Source organism: Drosophila biarmipes, chromosome 3R (genome assembly GCF_025231255.1).
Source record: "Drosophila biarmipes strain raj3 chromosome 3R, RU_DBia_V1.1, whole genome shotgun sequence".
NCBI classification, from domain to species: Eukaryota; Metazoa; Arthropoda; class Insecta; order Diptera; family Drosophilidae; genus Drosophila; species Drosophila biarmipes.
The window spans coordinates 31,172,377-31,188,933 of NC_066616.1; the positions used below are offsets into that span (position 1 = coordinate 31,172,377).

A 16,557-nucleotide genomic window follows, 5' to 3' on the forward strand; every position below is an offset into this window, starting at 1 on the left:
ATCAAACATTTTGGAAATAAAAAACATTTTTATATCATGTCATGAATATATTTAAAAATCTCTATCTTTACCTATTGATTTTTGGTAACAGTTGCTAGAATATTCCTTTTCAGGTCTCCTTCTTTGAAGGTTCATACCAAGACGACAGGAAGATTAAAAAATTACAAATTGTGATTAGAAATGTTTCTACCTAAGATAATTAAATTTAAGAATATATTTTCCTGCAAATCGGTGTACTTTATTGCTTTTTCGGTACTACAAATTAAAGTGTCTGCGTCTAGAGCGTTGAACCTAGAGTTGACGTTTAGATTGATGGATACAAAAAACAGGTCCGAATTTAAGTATTATTTAATTGCCATCCAGGAACACCTAAATTCAGCCACAGCAGAGTCCAGAAAGGATTTATGGTGTCAGAGTGAGTCAGCACACAAACATTTTCGATGGTTAATTACAACTAATTACTCATCTCATCGCACAATCATGTAAAAAACCGCGAAAACCTTTTCCGAAGAAAACCTGATTCGCTCAAAGAAAAAAGCAAATGTTGAGAATGCGCAGCAGAGTTTGGGCTTCACCTATAGAAAGTGAAATCACTGCGAGACTATAAACCAAAATAAACTAGTTTTCGAGCATTCCAAATAATTTTTTCTAAATTGGCAACTAAAAATATGCAAATATCGTTTTATAAATCACTGGTTTCGCCAGCTTGAAGACCAAGGATAACCGCATTTTGATGAGATATAGAGAAGTGGTGGGCACCTGTTCCTCGCACATCGGGAGAATGGTGAAATGCGTCTGTGCCGGGCAGATGTGTCGACTCTGCATCGGGTTCCTTCGCCACAGAATTGGATTCCTTCGTCCGAATCAATCTGCCAAAAGGCAAAACACAATGGCTGTAAGGCGTTGGCGTTTTGATTCGGCATTTGCGTTCGAGAATCGAGAAGCGACCGGTTTTACTCAATAGTGGCAGCTACTAGGCAAAGAAATATGACTTATCCGCTGTGTGAGTGCCTGACGACGCGCGCTTGAAAGATCTATGCAGATCCTAACTTTATATATTAGGGGCGCGCTTCGCATGCTTTAGTATAGCTCCGTGACTTCAGCGCGCATCAACATGGCCTCAGCGAAATTGGTAAGCAGCTGCCCAGGGCGGAACCCGATCAGAATCCGCATCCGAATGCGAATACGATTTCCAATCCCCATGCGGAACCCTCGCCCGAGACCTACGACTTCAGAGCAACACAAGGGGCGCCAATTACAATTACATTGGCATGTGAAGTGTGTGAATAATCCAAACAGAGGCCGTCAATGCCCACAAGATATTGATACTGATATTGATGCAGCTGTGCTAATAGCCCGACTCAAAGCCGTTACGATTCGCAAGTAAATTGCAAAAATTAGAAATTTGTGGTTTTTTTATTAGATACGCAAATGAGCTCAAAAACTAGTTTTATATATCTCGTTATCAAAAAAAAGTTCAACGGATAAAAGTGTAATGGCTTTGAAGATAAACCTAACAGTTTAAGGAACACAGATTTAAAATAAAATTGGAATCCTCTAAAGTAGGATTTAATGTGGTTTCTGAAGATAAGAACATAAAAAATAAAATGGAAAATTACCAAGAATGATAAATGATATAATACTATGTAGTATACGTTAAAATATTATTTATTTTGTATAGTTGACACTAAGACAGGTACTTTGTGAAAATCTCTGTGTAAAAAATACCATAATTGCATTTGAAATTATTTTAAAAGTTGATTCTAATTCTGATTTATTATCTCCCTATAGCTACTCTGCACTGCCCTGGTGGCCATCATGGCAGCCAACTGCTCGGCTGGACTTTTGGATTCCGTCCTTCCTACGGTTGTGAAAGATTTTTACAACTCCGCTCCCACCAAGGAGGGCTATCGCTTCAAGTACGTTTTCCCCAGTGTTCCTCAAAGATGAGAGTCTAATATATAATAAAATTGCAGCATTGACGACCCGAATGGAAGCAAACGCGAGGAAGTGGGTGTCATCATGAACCCAGGAACCGACAAGGAGGAGCTGGTGGTCATGGGAACCTACTCCACGTACGATGAGAAGACTGATACCGATACGGTCACCATGTACACCGCCGACAAGAATGGTTACAAGGCGCGCTACCAAATCAAGAACCGCAAACTGAGCCCTGGAGCCCTGAAGTCCGCCGCTGGTTAAGTCTCTCATAGATTAGAATTGTAAACAAAGATTTAAAAAATATATTTTCTACCGCCGAAACTGGTTGTTTGGTCGAGCGTCTGCTAATCTCTTGAGAATTTCCACTCGCCTTCGGACCAAGATCAAGTTTACTTGTTTCAATATCATTGGATTCGACTAGCTCTGGATAGACGAGTTTGCTGTTGCGTAATGGTTTTGACCTTTAAAAAGACTTTACGCCCGACAAATTAGCGCATTCTACACTCATGATGGACCTGGCACCCGAAACTAGTTTCAAGAATCTTGCAGGCATTGACAAATACATTCGCTTGGTGTTTCGCCAAACTTCAATACATGTATCTTTTGTGCGAAGACGAGTCAGCTGAGAGCCGCAAGTTAATAAGCGCCTACAGCTCAAAATTATGGCCAGCTTTGACAGCCTTAATTCATAGCAAAGGTATAATTAAGTTCTAAATTCAGAATCCAGATAACAACAAAGAAGCACCAAGAATTAGACTCTTTCCTGGAAGCATTTAGACCAACAAACTTGTTTCCCAAGATGATGAATGGTCTTTCGTACTAATTATGTATTTTTCGGGGGTTTTTGGTAAGCCTACATAGATAACCTTGTCCCATTGTGTGACGTATTTGGCTCGGAAACAAGTTTACCCAAAAATGTAGGTGGCAAGTTACTCAGTACATCCCCATGATTACCATTAATTAATCAATTGTTTACTGGTCGGGTGTTGGTATGAAGACAATAACTCAGGTATTAAGACGAAGGCCGCGCGACGTTTTCCACAGAAGTCGTTGGGCAATCGGATTTATTACTTGAGGAAACATTTTTCAATTACTTAATAATTATAATTAATTTGTCATTTCTGTGCACGAGTATTTGATTAGTAATATCAAGGCCCTTTCTTCCACACTTCGCAGACCAAAATGACACCTTAAGTCAGTGACTCATTAATCATCCACCCATTACCATTGCGAATTATTAGGAGACGAATAACAAGATATGTTTATGTGAACAAAATTAATGCTGGTACTTAATTTATTAGTAAGGTTTTGTTGCTTAAAACTTGCTAATTATTATCAATTAATCAAGCTTTTACCACATTGATAACTTTATGCTTTTAAAGCTAATTTTCATGTAATGTTATGAAGGTTGTTTCAAAGCTTTTCACAGTATTCTTTTATGGGTTATACTTTTAGATAGACCTTAGATACGAGACTTTAAATAATAAATATTGAATGAAATATTGTTATTATTATTCAATTATAAAAGTTATTTTGGCTTATTGCGCTGGTCACCTATTAGCTACATAAACTTTAATAAATTGTATTTTAAATCGAATTTATATTTAGGACACCTACGAAAACTCTTTCACCAATATAATTATAAATAAATAATACTTAAATATATATGTCGTTATATTGTTTTTTTCAAAATTTATTATCATACTAAGCAGCTTTGGTATTGATTTAGTATAGCTTTTATAAACCAAGTCTAGAACCACGATTAAATGTTTCTACATGGTATATTTTTGTTACCAATGCTGCCAAAAGCCATGAAAAGTTGTCAGAAAAAGTCAGACTTTCCATAAAGCTCTTCTCTGTTGACGGAAGGCGGGAGGTTTTTGTGTTGGCGCGCTTTTCCGATGTATGCCTGTTGCCTCTGAAACCCCGACTGAGGTAACCCAGGTAACTGACCAGGCATAAAGCGGCCCAAACAGAGAGCGGGTTGTAACAATGTCGGCCGTCCGCACCAGCGTATAGTCAGATATAGCCCCCCAGAATGTTTGGATTACAATGGAGCGTTTAGTTCCCGGTTGACGTTCGACGGTGCCGAATCGGCTTTTCATCGCCCATCATCTATGAGTAGAACATTTCCCCCATCGCAAGTGAATCTCTAGCTCGTGGCAAAGGGAAATGCGGTGCGAAGTGAAAACCCCCGAAAGTGACCATAATGCCCATGAATAATCCAGTGAAAATGAAAGCAAATCCCACGATTCTGCTTGTATCTTTACTCTTGGTCATCCAACAAAGCTGCCAGGCCACGCAAAAGCCGCCGCTTGGCCAGCCGCTTATACAATTAAGTCACGGTGAGTTGAGCATCCAGCGGGGAAGTGGTTTTGTTCTACATCATCTAGGGGCTCTAGGGTTCCCCTACGCCCAGTACCCAGGGGTGCACGTATTTTGACCTTTAACGCTCTACGCACTTCTGGCCGAGAGCATTACCACAAAAACATGAAAGCAAAAATTTGGGACAATCAATATGAGTTAATTGCGAAAACCGAAAGGTAAAGAGAGGTCTGACCCAGGTGATTCGAGCTGCCAAATCAAGCCAGGTGTTCGGTTAATTGCGGGGGCCAGCACGCAAGCAGATTGTCAAGTTCCTGTCTTTGGGTTTTCGGTAACGAAAGTGCTAATCGATAAGTAATGCTTTGTTGTCTATAGGGAGAGGGGTTCGTTAGCCATATAGAGTGCATTCAGCAGAACCCACCAAGAGCATAAGTGCTGCGGTTTTACTGCAATGTGGAAAATATGTTGCCATTAGCGCAATTGATCAAACAAACTCGAAAGCCTGTGACCAAATAAGGGGTAACAAATCAAAAACCAATAAATTGGGTAAATAACAACTGATAAATGATTGAGGCACCTTGATTCAGCAACTTTTCACAGGGTTTATATATTAGATACACTATATAAATTAAAATAGCTTTATAAAAAGTCCTTATGTACAGGCAGCATTTTTGGCCAAGCAGCATTGTTTACTTTCTATGGAAACGGGGTGAAAGTTCAAGAAACTGCTGTAGTTATTATGCCACCATGACATTTCCAGACAACGCCGATGATGACTATCCCGAAGTTAAGGACGAAATACACTTGGAAGACTTTTTTTGGACTGGCTCGGGCGACGGCCCTCCGGATTTCCTGAAGAAGGTGCACACGGGCATTACCAAGGGCAAGGATACGGTTTTCAAGACCGAAACCGTGGTGGCCACCATCTATGTGGATGGAAATAATGTGAGTTGCAGTAGGGGTTCAGCTGTAGATAAGATCTTAAGGATTGGCTTCTAGGAAATCGACATACCCATTTGCCTGGACTGTAAGCCCGACGATGGCGGCGGCACTTGGGATATGGGTGGTCCGGGAATGCCTCCCCTGAACTACTCCGCCACGGATCGAAGATACTGGCTGCTGACGGTCATGTCGGGCTTCTATACCGCCAAGGATAACCCCAGTTTGGAGGAGAAGCTGGCACGGCTCTACCGCCTGGCTTTTACCAGGTGAAAATAACTAAATATTGTGGGTTCTTATGTTAGGGATTTAACTTATCACTTTCCTATGGATAATAACCCTAAACAACAGGCAGCAAACGCGTCATCTGGGAATAAATGGAGCTCAGCAAATGGGAGGGGCTAACCCTCCGGCGGCACCTCGAGACCGTAGGAAGTCCCTAACCCCGCCAACAAGACCTGAAACCACGACGGGATCACCCGCAGATGATGTGGAAATACTGGACATGCAGGAGGACGAGGAGCACTACATCAAGAATGTGAGGAGACTGGGCGAAGACACCGAGTGGGCCAGCAACTCGGAGGAGGAGGACCAGCAGCAGCAGTCCGAGGAGCCCCCTCCGATGGGGGTCACCACCTCGACCAGCACAGAGTCGATGGATTATGGGGCATACGTTACTCTGATCCCCTGGGAGCTCATACAGCAGAATGGGAAATCGGAAAAGTTGCGGGAAGTGCACGAAGCCTTGTTGACTAAGCAACCGCCGGTGCAGCAACAACAACAGCGGCAGCGGGGGATGGAAATGGGGATGGAACCACCCCGATCCCAGCCCCAGACCCAGTCGCTCTATAGGGACGAGCACGTCAGAGTTGTCATACACAACCTAACGCAAATTAGCGAGGCGGATGTGCAGAAGTGGAGCACCAACACCAACGGCTTCGGTGCCATGGAGGAGCACAACTACGTCAACCTCAAATTGTAAGTGCCTGGCCCGCCGAACTTGTTATTGTATTGGGAGTTTGATTAACCCATAAAGTGCACTCGCAAAAATATCAATTTCATGATGGGGATTTGGATAGGAACGGGCATTATTGGACTGCTTTTTGTAATTTATTTAGCCCTGTGTTTCAACTTATTTATTTATGAATTTTAATCTGATCCATAAACATATTTTTCGTTTAAAACAATTATTAGCAGCAATGATCGTCCCATAGCCAACCAAACCGAGTTGATATACACGGTTTTGGTGAATGGTCGACCTGTTTTGGCCACCACAGCAGCCAAGGACATGGAGCTGGTCAGCGAATTCGAGGCGGTCAAGACATTTGGACAGGCTGTCTACATGAAATCAGAGCGTGAGTTTAGTTATTTCACCCTAAAATCGATTAACATACTTTACTTATTTATATAGCCTACATAAGGGAGCCCACAGCCACTGCTTTGGCACCCGTTCCTCGGAGTGGACAGGCTGGGTTCTTCAACTCGGTGAAAAACAATGTGGCTTTGGTGGTCATTAGCTCCTTGGCCATTCTCCTGCTGATGTTGCTCCTTGTGGCAGTCTTACTTCTGGGAAGAACGCGTTCCCGGCAAAGGGAACTAAGTGCAGTCAACAGGTAAGATAGATTCTTTTTTCATTATTATTAGATTTCTCTGAGATTTAAATTTCCCTTTATCCCCTGCAGAAACTCCTCCCGCAACGAACTTCTCTCCGAGGGTCAATCCATGCGACCCACGACCAGTGAGAGGGCCGAAGGAGAACCCAGTCCAGGACACTCGCACTCCAGGGAGTCGGCGGGTGTGCGTAACTTCTCCTACGAACGGGAGCCTCGCATCAGCTTTCCAGCTCCGCCGCAGGAGACCCAAGCCCGATCCCGTCGCGATTCCATATCCTCCTCCACGGACAACACTTCCGACTCGTCGGTCTACTGCCCCATCAATCCGCCGAGTGCCGATGTCCAAAGGATTCTGGACGACAAGGCAGCCCGTTTGTTTGATGCCCATAAGAGGCGTCATCAGTACGATCGAGCCGAGGGCCACGAGGAAACGGTCTACACATCGGTGGTGTCCGAGAAGAAGGGCGACAAGATGCGGCACAAATCAAGGAGGCGCTATCTGAACGAGAACCGCGTGGGTTCCCTGGAGACGAGTCCTGTCCAGGGGTCCCTGGCTGGACACTCCTCCGCGGAGGATTCCCCGGAGGTCATGCGTCGGAGTTACGAGAACTTTCAGAGGAACGAGGCCTTCAACCCCCACAACAACTACCATCGGAACAAGTTGCTGACCCAGAAAACCGGGCGAGGCGTTTCCGCCGAGGCCATTAACAAGGAGATGATGAGGAATCTGCAACCGTCTGACAAGTCCGACACGGCCAGTGTGGGATCCTTCCTGTCGATGGCTTCTGTGAGGGCGTTCCCCAAGAGTACTCACCCGGAACCGCTTAACCGAGTGCTCGATCCCGTCTTCGTCACCTACTACGACAACGTGAATGCAGTGGCACCGCACAACTCCACGAGATCCCTGAGGTCCCACAAGTCGCAGGGCAGCAAGGACACCACCATAGCCACCATCGCCAGCTTTCCCAGCCCCAAGGCACCGCCGTCGTCCGTTAGGAACGTGCGTTCCGCCTCGCACAGCGACAATCCGGATCCGGGCGTGGTGGGTCCCGTGGTCTGGGAGCGGCACAAGAAGAAGCAGTCGCAGGGTGAGCCGGGAGGAGAAACCCCAAAGAATAAAACTAACCGTAACAGTAATAATAATAACGATGACGACGAGGACGAGGACGAGGACGATGACAATGGCGACGTTCGATTTGGGGCCAAGTCGCGTTAGTAGGACAACCTGTAGTCGTTGATTTTGTTATTGTTATTGCTTGCACCACAAATCCCGACATCCTGATAACATCCCGATAACCAAACCGTAGCCAACTAACAACGTAGTCACACCCTCTTCAACCTGGTAATGTCAGTCCCCCTATATCGTACTCAACTTCTCCAATCGATCTTCCCCAGAGGCCCTCGACTATGCGGACTACAATCCCAGTCCGCTGCACAATCCGTCGGCGATTCGAAATCACTACGAGGGGCTCTTGGAGGGAGCCCTGCAGATGTACTCCAGCCAAGACGACATACCCATGCCCTTGCCCACCCAGAATTTCACGAACAACAGGAGGGCTACGAAGAGGGAGCACAGGGGCTCGTCGGCGGGGTTGCCCAGGTGAGAAACGATGATATAATATGGTGTGATATCATATAAAGATATATGATAAGATAATATAGCATGAAAAGATGATGTTTTATAAAGACTATATGATGTCTTATACTAATCCTTTTCTTTCCCAGCTTTCATCCTTCGGGAGGGCCCCAAACCATTGCTGAACGCCCGGCAACAGCCCAGCCGGAGAAGACCTCCAAGTCGGCGCACTCCACGCAACCACCATCCCCGACTTATAGTGCCTGGGGAGGGGGCAGCATGTATAGCTCCCATTCCACCCTAAACCGACCCGTGAGTGCTGGTCCCACTCAGAGGAGGGAGAACAGATTGGATCCGTCCAATCCCACTGGAGGCTCTTCGGGAACTGCGCCCCTTATCGAGGCCATACAATCCGAGCTGCGCAAGTTCAAGCAACAGCACGAGTAGATCCCGTACTTAATGATCTTAACTTTGTCATGGCATATGTGTACCAAAAATGTTTGCAATTCATGTAGAATAAACTTTTCTTAATACTCGGAACGCATTGTGCAGGCTATGTTATGAATTTTATTGTATTTACATATTGAAATGGCAAGGACAACACACAAAGACATTAATTACAAGCTCTCACCAGCCCTTAGTTCGTAATATATTTGACCGAAAAACATATTTGCTGTATACCCGTTACAATATTCAATTAGAAGCGTTCTCTTTGATGTACAAAAAGGTGAGTTCACGACATGGAGAGTGTCAAAAGGAGGTGCCTTCCATCATCAGTTCATTAGTCATCTGCAGGGAGTGTGTGGGCTTAGTTGAACTCCTTCTGTCCCTTGTTGGGGTCCTCGAAGGACTTGGCGTCCACACTGCGCTTGCCGAGGCGGGGGCCGAACCACAATCCCGAGGAGGCACTGGGTCCCGTGCGCTTGTCCAGCACCTGCTGCAGGGCCAGCAGATGGGCCCACTTCCGCAGCTCGGCGTCTCCGCGGCCCACGCGGGGGTAGGCCACCAGACCAGTGGCCCTCTTCTGGAAGTCGGCCTCTGCAATGGCAGATACGTCCCCGCGGGCGTTAGGGCCAATTAGTTATCCGGCCGCAACGACTTACCATTATAATCCTCCTGGGAGGCATCGCCGTAAATGCCGTCGAGCACCCCAGCTTCCAAGCCGTCGCGCAGACTGGTGGCCAGACTGGGATCTCCGCGGCCGACGCGCGGGAAGGCATAGAGACCCATGTTGGCACCTCGGCGGTTCTTGTCGTGGTCCATCTCTGAATGGAGTGTTTGTGGTTTGTAAATTATGTGCTTGGGATGCCATGTCGGGCCTAACCGCTATGACAACTGAAGCGACTTGGCGGTCTTTATAAGCAGGCTACTTGTGGTCCATTAAATTGAGTAAAATTACCTCTAGCATTTTTTTACAAGTGTTAGAAACAGGAATACTATATAGGAATATTAATTTTAAGTTGCTAAATTCATCACTATTGTCGCTTCAATTATTTCAGCAGTTAGATTTGATATAATCGACCTATTCCATTTAAAGATTTTTAAGAAAGTTGTAAAAAATTTAGAAAGGTAACTCAATTTTCATGCCTTTACGATTAAAAAAATGTCATGTTATATGCAAAAATATTTTAAAGGTGAAGAAAAATTATATCTGAATCTTATTGGTTTACCTTTTTCTTTTAAAGGTGCTGTAAAATATGTTTGAAAATCATTAAAAACATTTTGAAAGTTTCTCACTTTTGAAAGCAATTGGTTTGAAATCTTTTTGGTAGACTAGTTGGGAGGTACTCCTGTAATATTCCCCGGAGAAGGCTTTCACACTCACCTGCTGCGCTGAATTCTGCGACTAGGAAAATCACTAAGACCGCGTTGACCAACATTGACTTCATGTTTGCAAAAGACTTTTTAAAACGAGGCACCAGGCTGGAGAAATATGTTTTTCGGTCAGATGTTCTTTCTAGAACGGTCACTGGATGTCTGATGCTGCTGGTCCAGGTCCGCGGTCTTTTATAGGCCAGGAAAACCGAGAGAAGGATGGCAGGCAAATGAATTGCCATTAGACCCACGGGGCGGCTGATGAATGTTGCTGGCATGCAAATCAGATGTTGCTAGCAACAGGTGGCCCTGGCAACATGTGTAGATAGCATCTACTAGATACTTATGTTTGAGGTTCGTTTATTGTTCAGACAAACAGGGGATCTTAGCCTAATATAACTGCTATCCAAATGGGTGAAACTGGAGTTTAAAGCCAGCCGGAGATCATGCGGCCTGTGACCGTGGATTTGCCCCGTTCTCCGCCAGCTGCCGCACTGCTTTGGCCCACTTTGATGGCTGGCTTCAGAGGAGCTGCTCCTGGCTTCTTGTCCTTGTCATCGGCTGGTTTCTTGTCCTTGTCGTCACCCGGCTTCTTATCCTTGTCGTCTCCTGGTTTCTTATCCTTGTCGTCGCCTGGCTTCTTATCCTTGTCGTCACCCGGTTTCTTGTCCTTATTGTCGGCAGGTTTCTTGTCTTTGTCGTCGGAAGGCTTCTTATCCTTGTCGTCTCCCGGTTTCTTATCCTTATCGTCACCCGGCTTCTTGTCCTTGGCATCCTCTCCCGCTTTGGAGTCACTCGGCTTCTTGTCTCCATTGGTGGCCTTAGTGCCCTCTGGAGCTCCAGCAGCGCCGGTTTTCAGCTTGGAATCCGGCTTGGCATCCGAAGGAGCTGAGGGAGCTGCACTTTTGGCTGCTCCATTGGTGGCTCCCGGCTTGCTGGGCTCGCTCTTGGAGGAGTCCTCTTTCTTGGCAGCTGCCTCGGGTTTTGCAGGCTCTCCAGATTTGGGAGCCGAGGGCTTCGTGTCTCCGGGTTTGGTTGGCGGAGCCGGAGCATCCTTCTTTTGCTGGTCCGTTGGCTTGGTTTGGCTTCCGGCTGCCTGGGGCTTTGGAGCACCTGCTGCTGGAGGTGGTTTCTGGTCACCGGGTTTCGCGCCTCCTGGTGGCGGCTTGGAGTCCTTGGGAGGCTGTTGCTTGTCCTTATCATCACCTGGCTTCTTCACCTCACCTGGTTGGCTAGCAGTGCCAGCAGGTTTCTTGTCCTTGTCGCTGTCTCCCGACTTTTCATCCACATTCTTGACTGAGGCTCGCAGAGCAGCTGCCGCTAACATGGAGGCTCCTCCTCCACCTCCGCCACTGGTTATGGATTTTTTGGACTGCAATGCGTTGAGATATAGCATTTACATAGGAAGAAATATAAGTTTAAAATACCCCAGCGGCATCCAGAGGCTTCTTCTGCGCCTCGCCATTCGGAGCACCTTCCTCATCGGCTATGGAGACCTCATCGGCAGCCATCTTCTTTCGCATGAACTTGACGTAGGCCACTCTCGTTGCCCGAGTCACATCACCCAGATTGGGATTGAATTCTGGAAGGGATTAGAGGTGGGTCATATATCATAAATATCTCTTTGCGAAGGAGTTAGTTAACGAGTTCTCAAGAATCTTTACTTACCAATCAACTGGTTCTGGTTCATCTGCAGACCCTCATTGGCCTGCTCGATGATCTTTCTCCTCAGACTTCGTTGGCTATGACGCTGCATGGAGGATCGCTTCGAGCCAATGGGATCGGAAGCAAAAGTGTTCTTTCTCGCAATGGCATTCCAGTCCTTGTCTCTGCAACAGAATAAATTATTTTAGATTGTATCTAAGGAACCGTATTTAATAAATAAGACCAACCCCTTCTGAGTCTTCTTTCGGCCAATGACCTTGGCCAGGGACGAGAAGATATCTCTTCCGCTCTCACTTTCGCTCATTTCCTGCTTCAGATTCTCCACAAAACCTATCTGGAAGTCCTTCAGAATGCGACGTTCCATTACCTTGCCCTTGGTGGTTCGGGCAACTCCTTAAAGGTTGTCAGTAATTAAATAAAAATGTTAGGGAAAATAATTTAATTTCTAAGATATTATATCTTGAAAAGAGTAGCTACTATCCTTTGAAAAGGTTCTTTACAAAATACAGAGATATTTGTAAAATAAATTCATTATGATTTGATGGGCCATAACTTCTATCTTTGGCAAGTTCAAGCTGCCATCATTGATAAGGACATTCTTGCCTTACCCTGCGACTTCTTCTCAATGTCCGGAACATCCCAACTGTTGTTCGTGAAAATCTCCAGTAGCTCGAATCGCAAGGAGCTGATGTCCTGGCGCACCTCAATGATGTCATCCTCGGTAATGCCGTAATCGTCCCGCCGCCTCTGCTCCGCCGTAATGTACCGCCTGACCAGCAGCTTCATCACTTTGTCATGCAGGGTCTGTGCCCGTTCCAGGGATTTGCGCTGGTCGGAGTTGGAAAAGAGAGGAAGTTCAAAACGGGGTGGAAGGACACGGAAAAGGATGTATTGGCCTCCTCTTTGACGCACAGCCAGCGCTGCATGGGCTTGATTGAAAATGATTTTGCCAAAGATTTGTATTGATTGTCCCGCCTCTCACTGAGAGGTGGTTAAACTGGGAAAAATGCCGGCGTTCATAAAATTGTATCTAGCTTTAAAGAGTTCTGAGCAAAAAGTTCAGATGTTACTTTTACTGTTCAGAGAAATTTTAGTAAAGGGATATTTGTGTTTTGAGAAATCTCTCTTAAATTTAAAGCCCATTTTGCATTTTCCAATTTCTTCCAGTTCATCTTACCATGAAGCTCTTGGTGCGCGAGGGTCGCTTTCGCCCCAGCGTCTTCTTCAGCATCTTCATATTGGGACAGAGGTTGAACGGCGGTGGAATGGTGCCGCCATCCTCGAAGTAGCTCATCCACAGCTGGGAGCGGGCGAACTTCCACTCGGTGTCGGCCCTCTCCGAGATGATTTGATACGAGTTGGACATCATGGCAATGAGCATGTTGAGCAGCACAATGATGTTGATGACCGAGTAGGAGCCGAACATCAGGAGGGCCCAGAAGCGGGTGAAGCTCTTGATGCCCGCCAGATCGAAGGAGACCAGGTCCACCAGGCCAAAGGAGGCCCAGAAAAGGGATTGCGAAGTTTCAAATAAGCTGAAAAAGAGGATGAAATTTAAGAATAATATATAATGTGATAATACTATTACACCCACTTGGAAAATCTCCGCCAGATGGTACAGGCCTTCTCCTGGTCATCAAAGTCAGCCACATCGGGGTGCAGGTGGTAGCACTTGTTCTTCTCGAGTTCGGCATAGTACCAAAGCAATTGATTGAGACCACAACCGAAGGCAAACAACACCAGTGTGTAGATGAAGAAGAACTTTATAATATCGATTATCATGCGACCCAGTGACACTTGCAAGGGACCCAAATGGGGATTGATAGAGAAGATATGGACCAGCTTCAGATAGGAGAACACCATTCCGGCGGCAAAGGCGCCCTCCGACAAAAGCATGGGGTCAAAGGGATGCCAGTGCTCACGGGGGAAGTACGGATCTATGCCCCGGAACCAGAGATCACGCTGAAAGAAGTACCCATAGATGTATTATCTCCTAGTTATTCAGTAACAATCCCAACTCACATGAACTATCACCCAAGCGGTGGCTCTACAAAGAATCCACGTCACGTAGAACATATTCGATATGTAGTCCACTATGTTCCAAAGATCCATGATGTATTCAAAGAGGCCATCCGAGTACAGGGACTTCAGTTCCTCAAATATAAGAGCCATTATGTAGGTGATGATGGCCAGTTCGATGGGTCCTGGCAGGGAACCCCGTTCGTGCTTGCGCCAGTCCTCCAGCATGGTCAGCATCCAGGGAAAGGCCAGGAGTTCAAAGGTGATTTGCACCACCCTCAGGGAGGCGGCACCCAAAAGCACTGCGGATGGAGGAGTATTTACAGGGGGAGTTTGGTGATGATCCGGACTTTACCCACTCAAGAAGAACATGTAGGAGCAGGAGTGCGTGATGAACTTGACAAAGGGCTTGCGCATGAACTTGGCCCCCTCGGAGTCCGGGGCCAGGATGTACTTCATACTATAGATGGGGAAGCTGCAGCCCAGCTTGATCACATCCATCAGCTGCTGGGAGGCCTGCTTGCGCCGAAATCCCGGCAGACCATCGTACCAAATGGCGGCCAACAACTGCTGGACATTCGGATGGGCCACAAACTATCGGGGGATTTTACAGGGTTTTATTGGTCTTAAGAACTTAACTTATAGAACTATTAGTTATTAACCCAAACCCACCGTCTTCTGCTTATATCGAATGGCCAGCTTCAATCGCTCCAAGGTCTGTCGCTGGCCAAGGCACCAGATTTCGTGGGACGGCTCGTGGTTGAAGTTGAGCATCACCTCGAGCTCCATGGATGTGCGTGCGTGGTCCAGAAGCGAGGTGCCGAAGTCCTGCACCATCTGACGCATCTCCTGTTGGGCAAACACAAACAAAGGCATTCGCATTCGCAGCGCTTACATTGGGTAATGCGAGTATAGCACAACTGGCGTACCGTGTACTCGGCACGGAACTCCGATTCCATCGCCTGCAGGCGCTTCAGTTCCCAGGACAGTTGGAAGGCGGTCAGTACAGGGTCCCGGGAGCTGAGTGCTATCAGCGAGCTGGCCGAGAGCGCCCTGTAGGCGTTGATCCTCGACTGCGAGTGGCGCAGGGAGTCCGTCGTCTGGGAGGTCACACACTCATCGCAGCCGCACCTGGAAAAAATGAAAATATTTTATATTTCGAATGTCCTTTAATACTTTGCTTATTTTAAAAGGAATATCCAAAGATAAACGATCTCAAAGCAAGAAACCAAAGGTTGGTGGTTCAAAGGACATTCTGACCAAATTTTTCGAAACTGTAAAGCTATACATTTAGCGGAGGTGGATCCAAAGACTTCCACTTTTCTATAAAACTTATAATTATTATACATTTACCTAATTTATATAACCAGGTGTCCTTAAAGGATATTATTTTTTAAAGCTAATTATAAATAAAACAAAAAAAACGAAATTAAGAAGGACACTAAAAGAACTCTTCGATTTTGGAGTCAGTATAAGCCCTTTTTCAAGGACATTCAAATAATCGCATTACTAAAATTACATTCCCTTCCCCCAAGCATCTCCACACCCTGTATGAATTGTCCACCCTAATTTACCCACAATTAGGTATAATTAGAAGTTCTCAGCGACGTGCTACATGAGTGGGTTGCCCGTTGGGCAAACAATGGAACGTGCCTCCCGAAGGACGAGGAGGCTCACCGCATCCACAGCCACTACATCTCCAAAAAGGACATCGCTACTCACTTGACGTCGTGCGGCATGGGCAGCGTGGCCCCGCGATCCAGGAGGATTTTGAGTATCTCGTAGTTATTGCGGTGGGCGGCCAGGATGAGGGGCGTGATGTCCACGGTGAAGGTGGACTTGGAGCGGTCCACCGCCTCCCAGCTCTGCCAAAGGATCAGAAATAAGTCCCCGGCCCATCATAAGGATGGATGTAACCTACGTAGGGCTGGCCCTCCTTGTGGTTCGTCTCCTCCCACTGCAGCAGCTCCTCCACGGCCTCCACATACTCCTCGGAAATGGCATGGAGCAGGGCGTCGCCCACCTCGATGTTGTTCTCCAGCAGGATCACCATCAGGTCGAAGTTCTCGTTCTCGATGGCGGAAATTAGGGCGGAGCGGTTCATGGGGTCCGTGCAGTTGATGTTGAACTTGTCCGTGCCCTGGTACTCCTCGAGAATCCTTCAAGGATAATCCGTTCATAACTCAGGAACCAATTAGCAAAAACCGAAACCCTCACTTCTTAACACCCGGCAGATCACCACGCTCGCAGGCCAATATGAAATTCTTCTCCACATCACTGAGGATATACTCCTCGGCCATCATCAGATCGTAGTCCAGGCGCGAGCCCAGAGCCTTTTCGGCATCCGATTCCGTGTTGCTACCCATTTTGCCACCGATTTATATCTATGTGAGCTCTGAGCCACTCGGTCACTTCACATTTCACACACACATATGTTAGGAAAAGGATATTGGTATATCCCTGCTCCTGCGAGAGGAGACCTGCACTTAATCCTTTCGCGCACTGTATCCTTTAGTGTTCCATCGTGACGATGTTTAGTCTCCAATTAGCCGCGTTGCACTGAGCAGAAGTGGCAGCCACTAGTCGCTATATTCCACTAATTACATTAGTGCCTAAACTCGGCTAAAACTCGGTCAATGTGTTGGGGGAGCGCCCAAGTCAATG

At 46.5% G+C, this 16,557-nt stretch overlaps 4 protein-coding genes across 8 annotated transcripts; 2 read left to right on the top strand and 2 right to left on the bottom strand.

The window, feature by feature from the left end:
• Positions 1-1,047: 1,047 nt before the first annotated feature.
• Positions 1,048-2,262, top strand: LOC108025122 (uncharacterized). The gene is made up of 3 exons (XM_017095388.3): positions 1,048-1,132; positions 1,792-1,919; positions 1,977-2,262. Exons 1-3 carry the CDS (start codon positions 1,115-1,117, stop codon positions 2,200-2,202), a joined length of 372 nt encoding a protein of 123 aa, XP_016950877.1. The 5' UTR covers positions 1,048-1,114; the 3' UTR covers positions 2,203-2,262.
• A 1,726-nt stretch (positions 2,263-3,988) lies between these two features.
• On the top strand, positions 3,989-8,934 carry LOC108025328 (uncharacterized). 5 transcript variants are annotated; one of them, XM_050888703.1, is made up of 9 exons: positions 3,989-4,286; positions 5,027-5,211; positions 5,266-5,474; positions 5,557-6,183; positions 6,400-6,560; positions 6,617-6,818; positions 6,888-8,029; positions 8,214-8,418; positions 8,544-8,934. In XM_050888703.1, exons 1-9 carry the CDS (start codon positions 4,151-4,153, stop codon positions 8,839-8,841), a joined length of 3,165 nt encoding a protein of 1,054 aa, XP_050744660.1. In that variant the 5' UTR covers positions 3,989-4,150; the 3' UTR covers positions 8,842-8,934. The 5 variants fall into 5 exon arrangements, 4 of the variants coding, with proteins under 4 accessions (XP_050744660.1, XP_016951243.1, XP_050744661.1 ...); XM_017095754.3 differs by having other exon boundaries at positions 6,888-7,906; XM_050888704.1 differs by having other exon boundaries at positions 6,403-6,560.
• A 73-nt stretch (positions 8,935-9,007) lies between these two features.
• Positions 9,008-10,384, bottom strand: LOC108025327 (cardio acceleratory peptide 2b). The gene is made up of 3 exons (XM_017095753.3): positions 10,220-10,384; positions 9,498-9,659; positions 9,008-9,432 (listed from the first exon to the last, which is right to left on the bottom strand). The coding sequence occupies exons 1-3, from the start codon at positions 10,281-10,283 to the stop codon at positions 9,203-9,205; spliced, it is 456 nt and encodes a 151-aa protein (XP_016951242.3). The 5' UTR covers positions 10,284-10,384; the 3' UTR covers positions 9,008-9,202.
• Positions 10,385-10,552: 168 nt separating this feature from the next.
• LOC108025326 (transient receptor potential protein) lies at positions 10,553-16,448 on the bottom strand. The gene is made up of 14 exons (XM_017095752.3): positions 16,111-16,448; positions 15,815-16,052; positions 15,616-15,758; positions 14,823-15,024; positions 14,566-14,742; positions 14,253-14,487; positions 13,897-14,195; positions 13,469-13,836; positions 13,052-13,409; positions 12,483-12,702; positions 12,102-12,267; positions 11,878-12,038; positions 11,637-11,791; positions 10,553-11,581 (listed from the first exon to the last, which is right to left on the bottom strand). The coding sequence occupies exons 1-14, from the start codon at positions 16,257-16,259 to the stop codon at positions 10,637-10,639; spliced, it is 3,816 nt and encodes a 1,271-aa protein (XP_016951241.1). The 5' UTR covers positions 16,260-16,448; the 3' UTR covers positions 10,553-10,636.
• Positions 16,449-16,557: the final 109 nt, after the last annotated feature.

Excerpts from the sequence above, each read along its gene's own strand:
- LOC108025122 (XM_017095388.3), top strand. Across the intron at positions 1,920-1,976 it reads AAGGAGGGCTATCGCTTCAA|CATTGACGACCCGAATGGAA; the intron begins GTACGTTTTCCC and ends ATAAAATTGCAG.
- LOC108025328 (XM_050888703.1), top strand. The coding sequence starts at position 4,151 with ATGCCCATGAATAATCCAGTGAAAATGAAAGCAAATCCCACGATTCTG. Across the intron at positions 4,287-5,026 it reads GCTTATACAATTAAGTCACG|ACAACGCCGATGATGACTAT; the intron begins GTGAGTTGAGCA and ends TGACATTTCCAG. Across the intron at positions 5,475-5,556 it reads TACCGCCTGGCTTTTACCAG|GCAGCAAACGCGTCATCTGG; the intron begins GTGAAAATAACT and ends CCTAAACAACAG.
- LOC108025327 (XM_017095753.3), bottom strand. The coding sequence starts at position 10,283 with ATGAAGTCAATGTTGGTCAACGCGGTCTTAGTGATTTTCCTAGTCGCA. Across the intron at positions 9,660-10,219 it reads CGCAGAATTCAGCGCAGCAG|AGATGGACCACGACAAGAAC; the intron begins GTGAGTGTGAAA and ends CACTCCATTCAG. Across the intron at positions 9,433-9,497 it reads CTCCCAGGAGGATTATAATG|AGGCCGACTTCCAGAAGAGG; the intron begins GTAAGTCGTTGC and ends CTGCCATTGCAG.
- LOC108025326 (XM_017095752.3), bottom strand. The coding sequence starts at position 16,259 with ATGGGTAGCAACACGGAATCGGATGCCGAAAAGGCTCTGGGCTCGCGC. Across the intron at positions 12,268-12,482 it reads CATTGAGAAGAAGTCGCAGG|GAGTTGCCCGAACCACCAAG; the intron begins GTAAGGCAAGAA and ends ACAACCTTTAAG. Across the intron at positions 12,039-12,101 it reads CGAAAGAAGACTCAGAAGGG|AGACAAGGACTGGAATGCCA; the intron begins GTTGGTCTTATT and ends ATTCTGTTGCAG.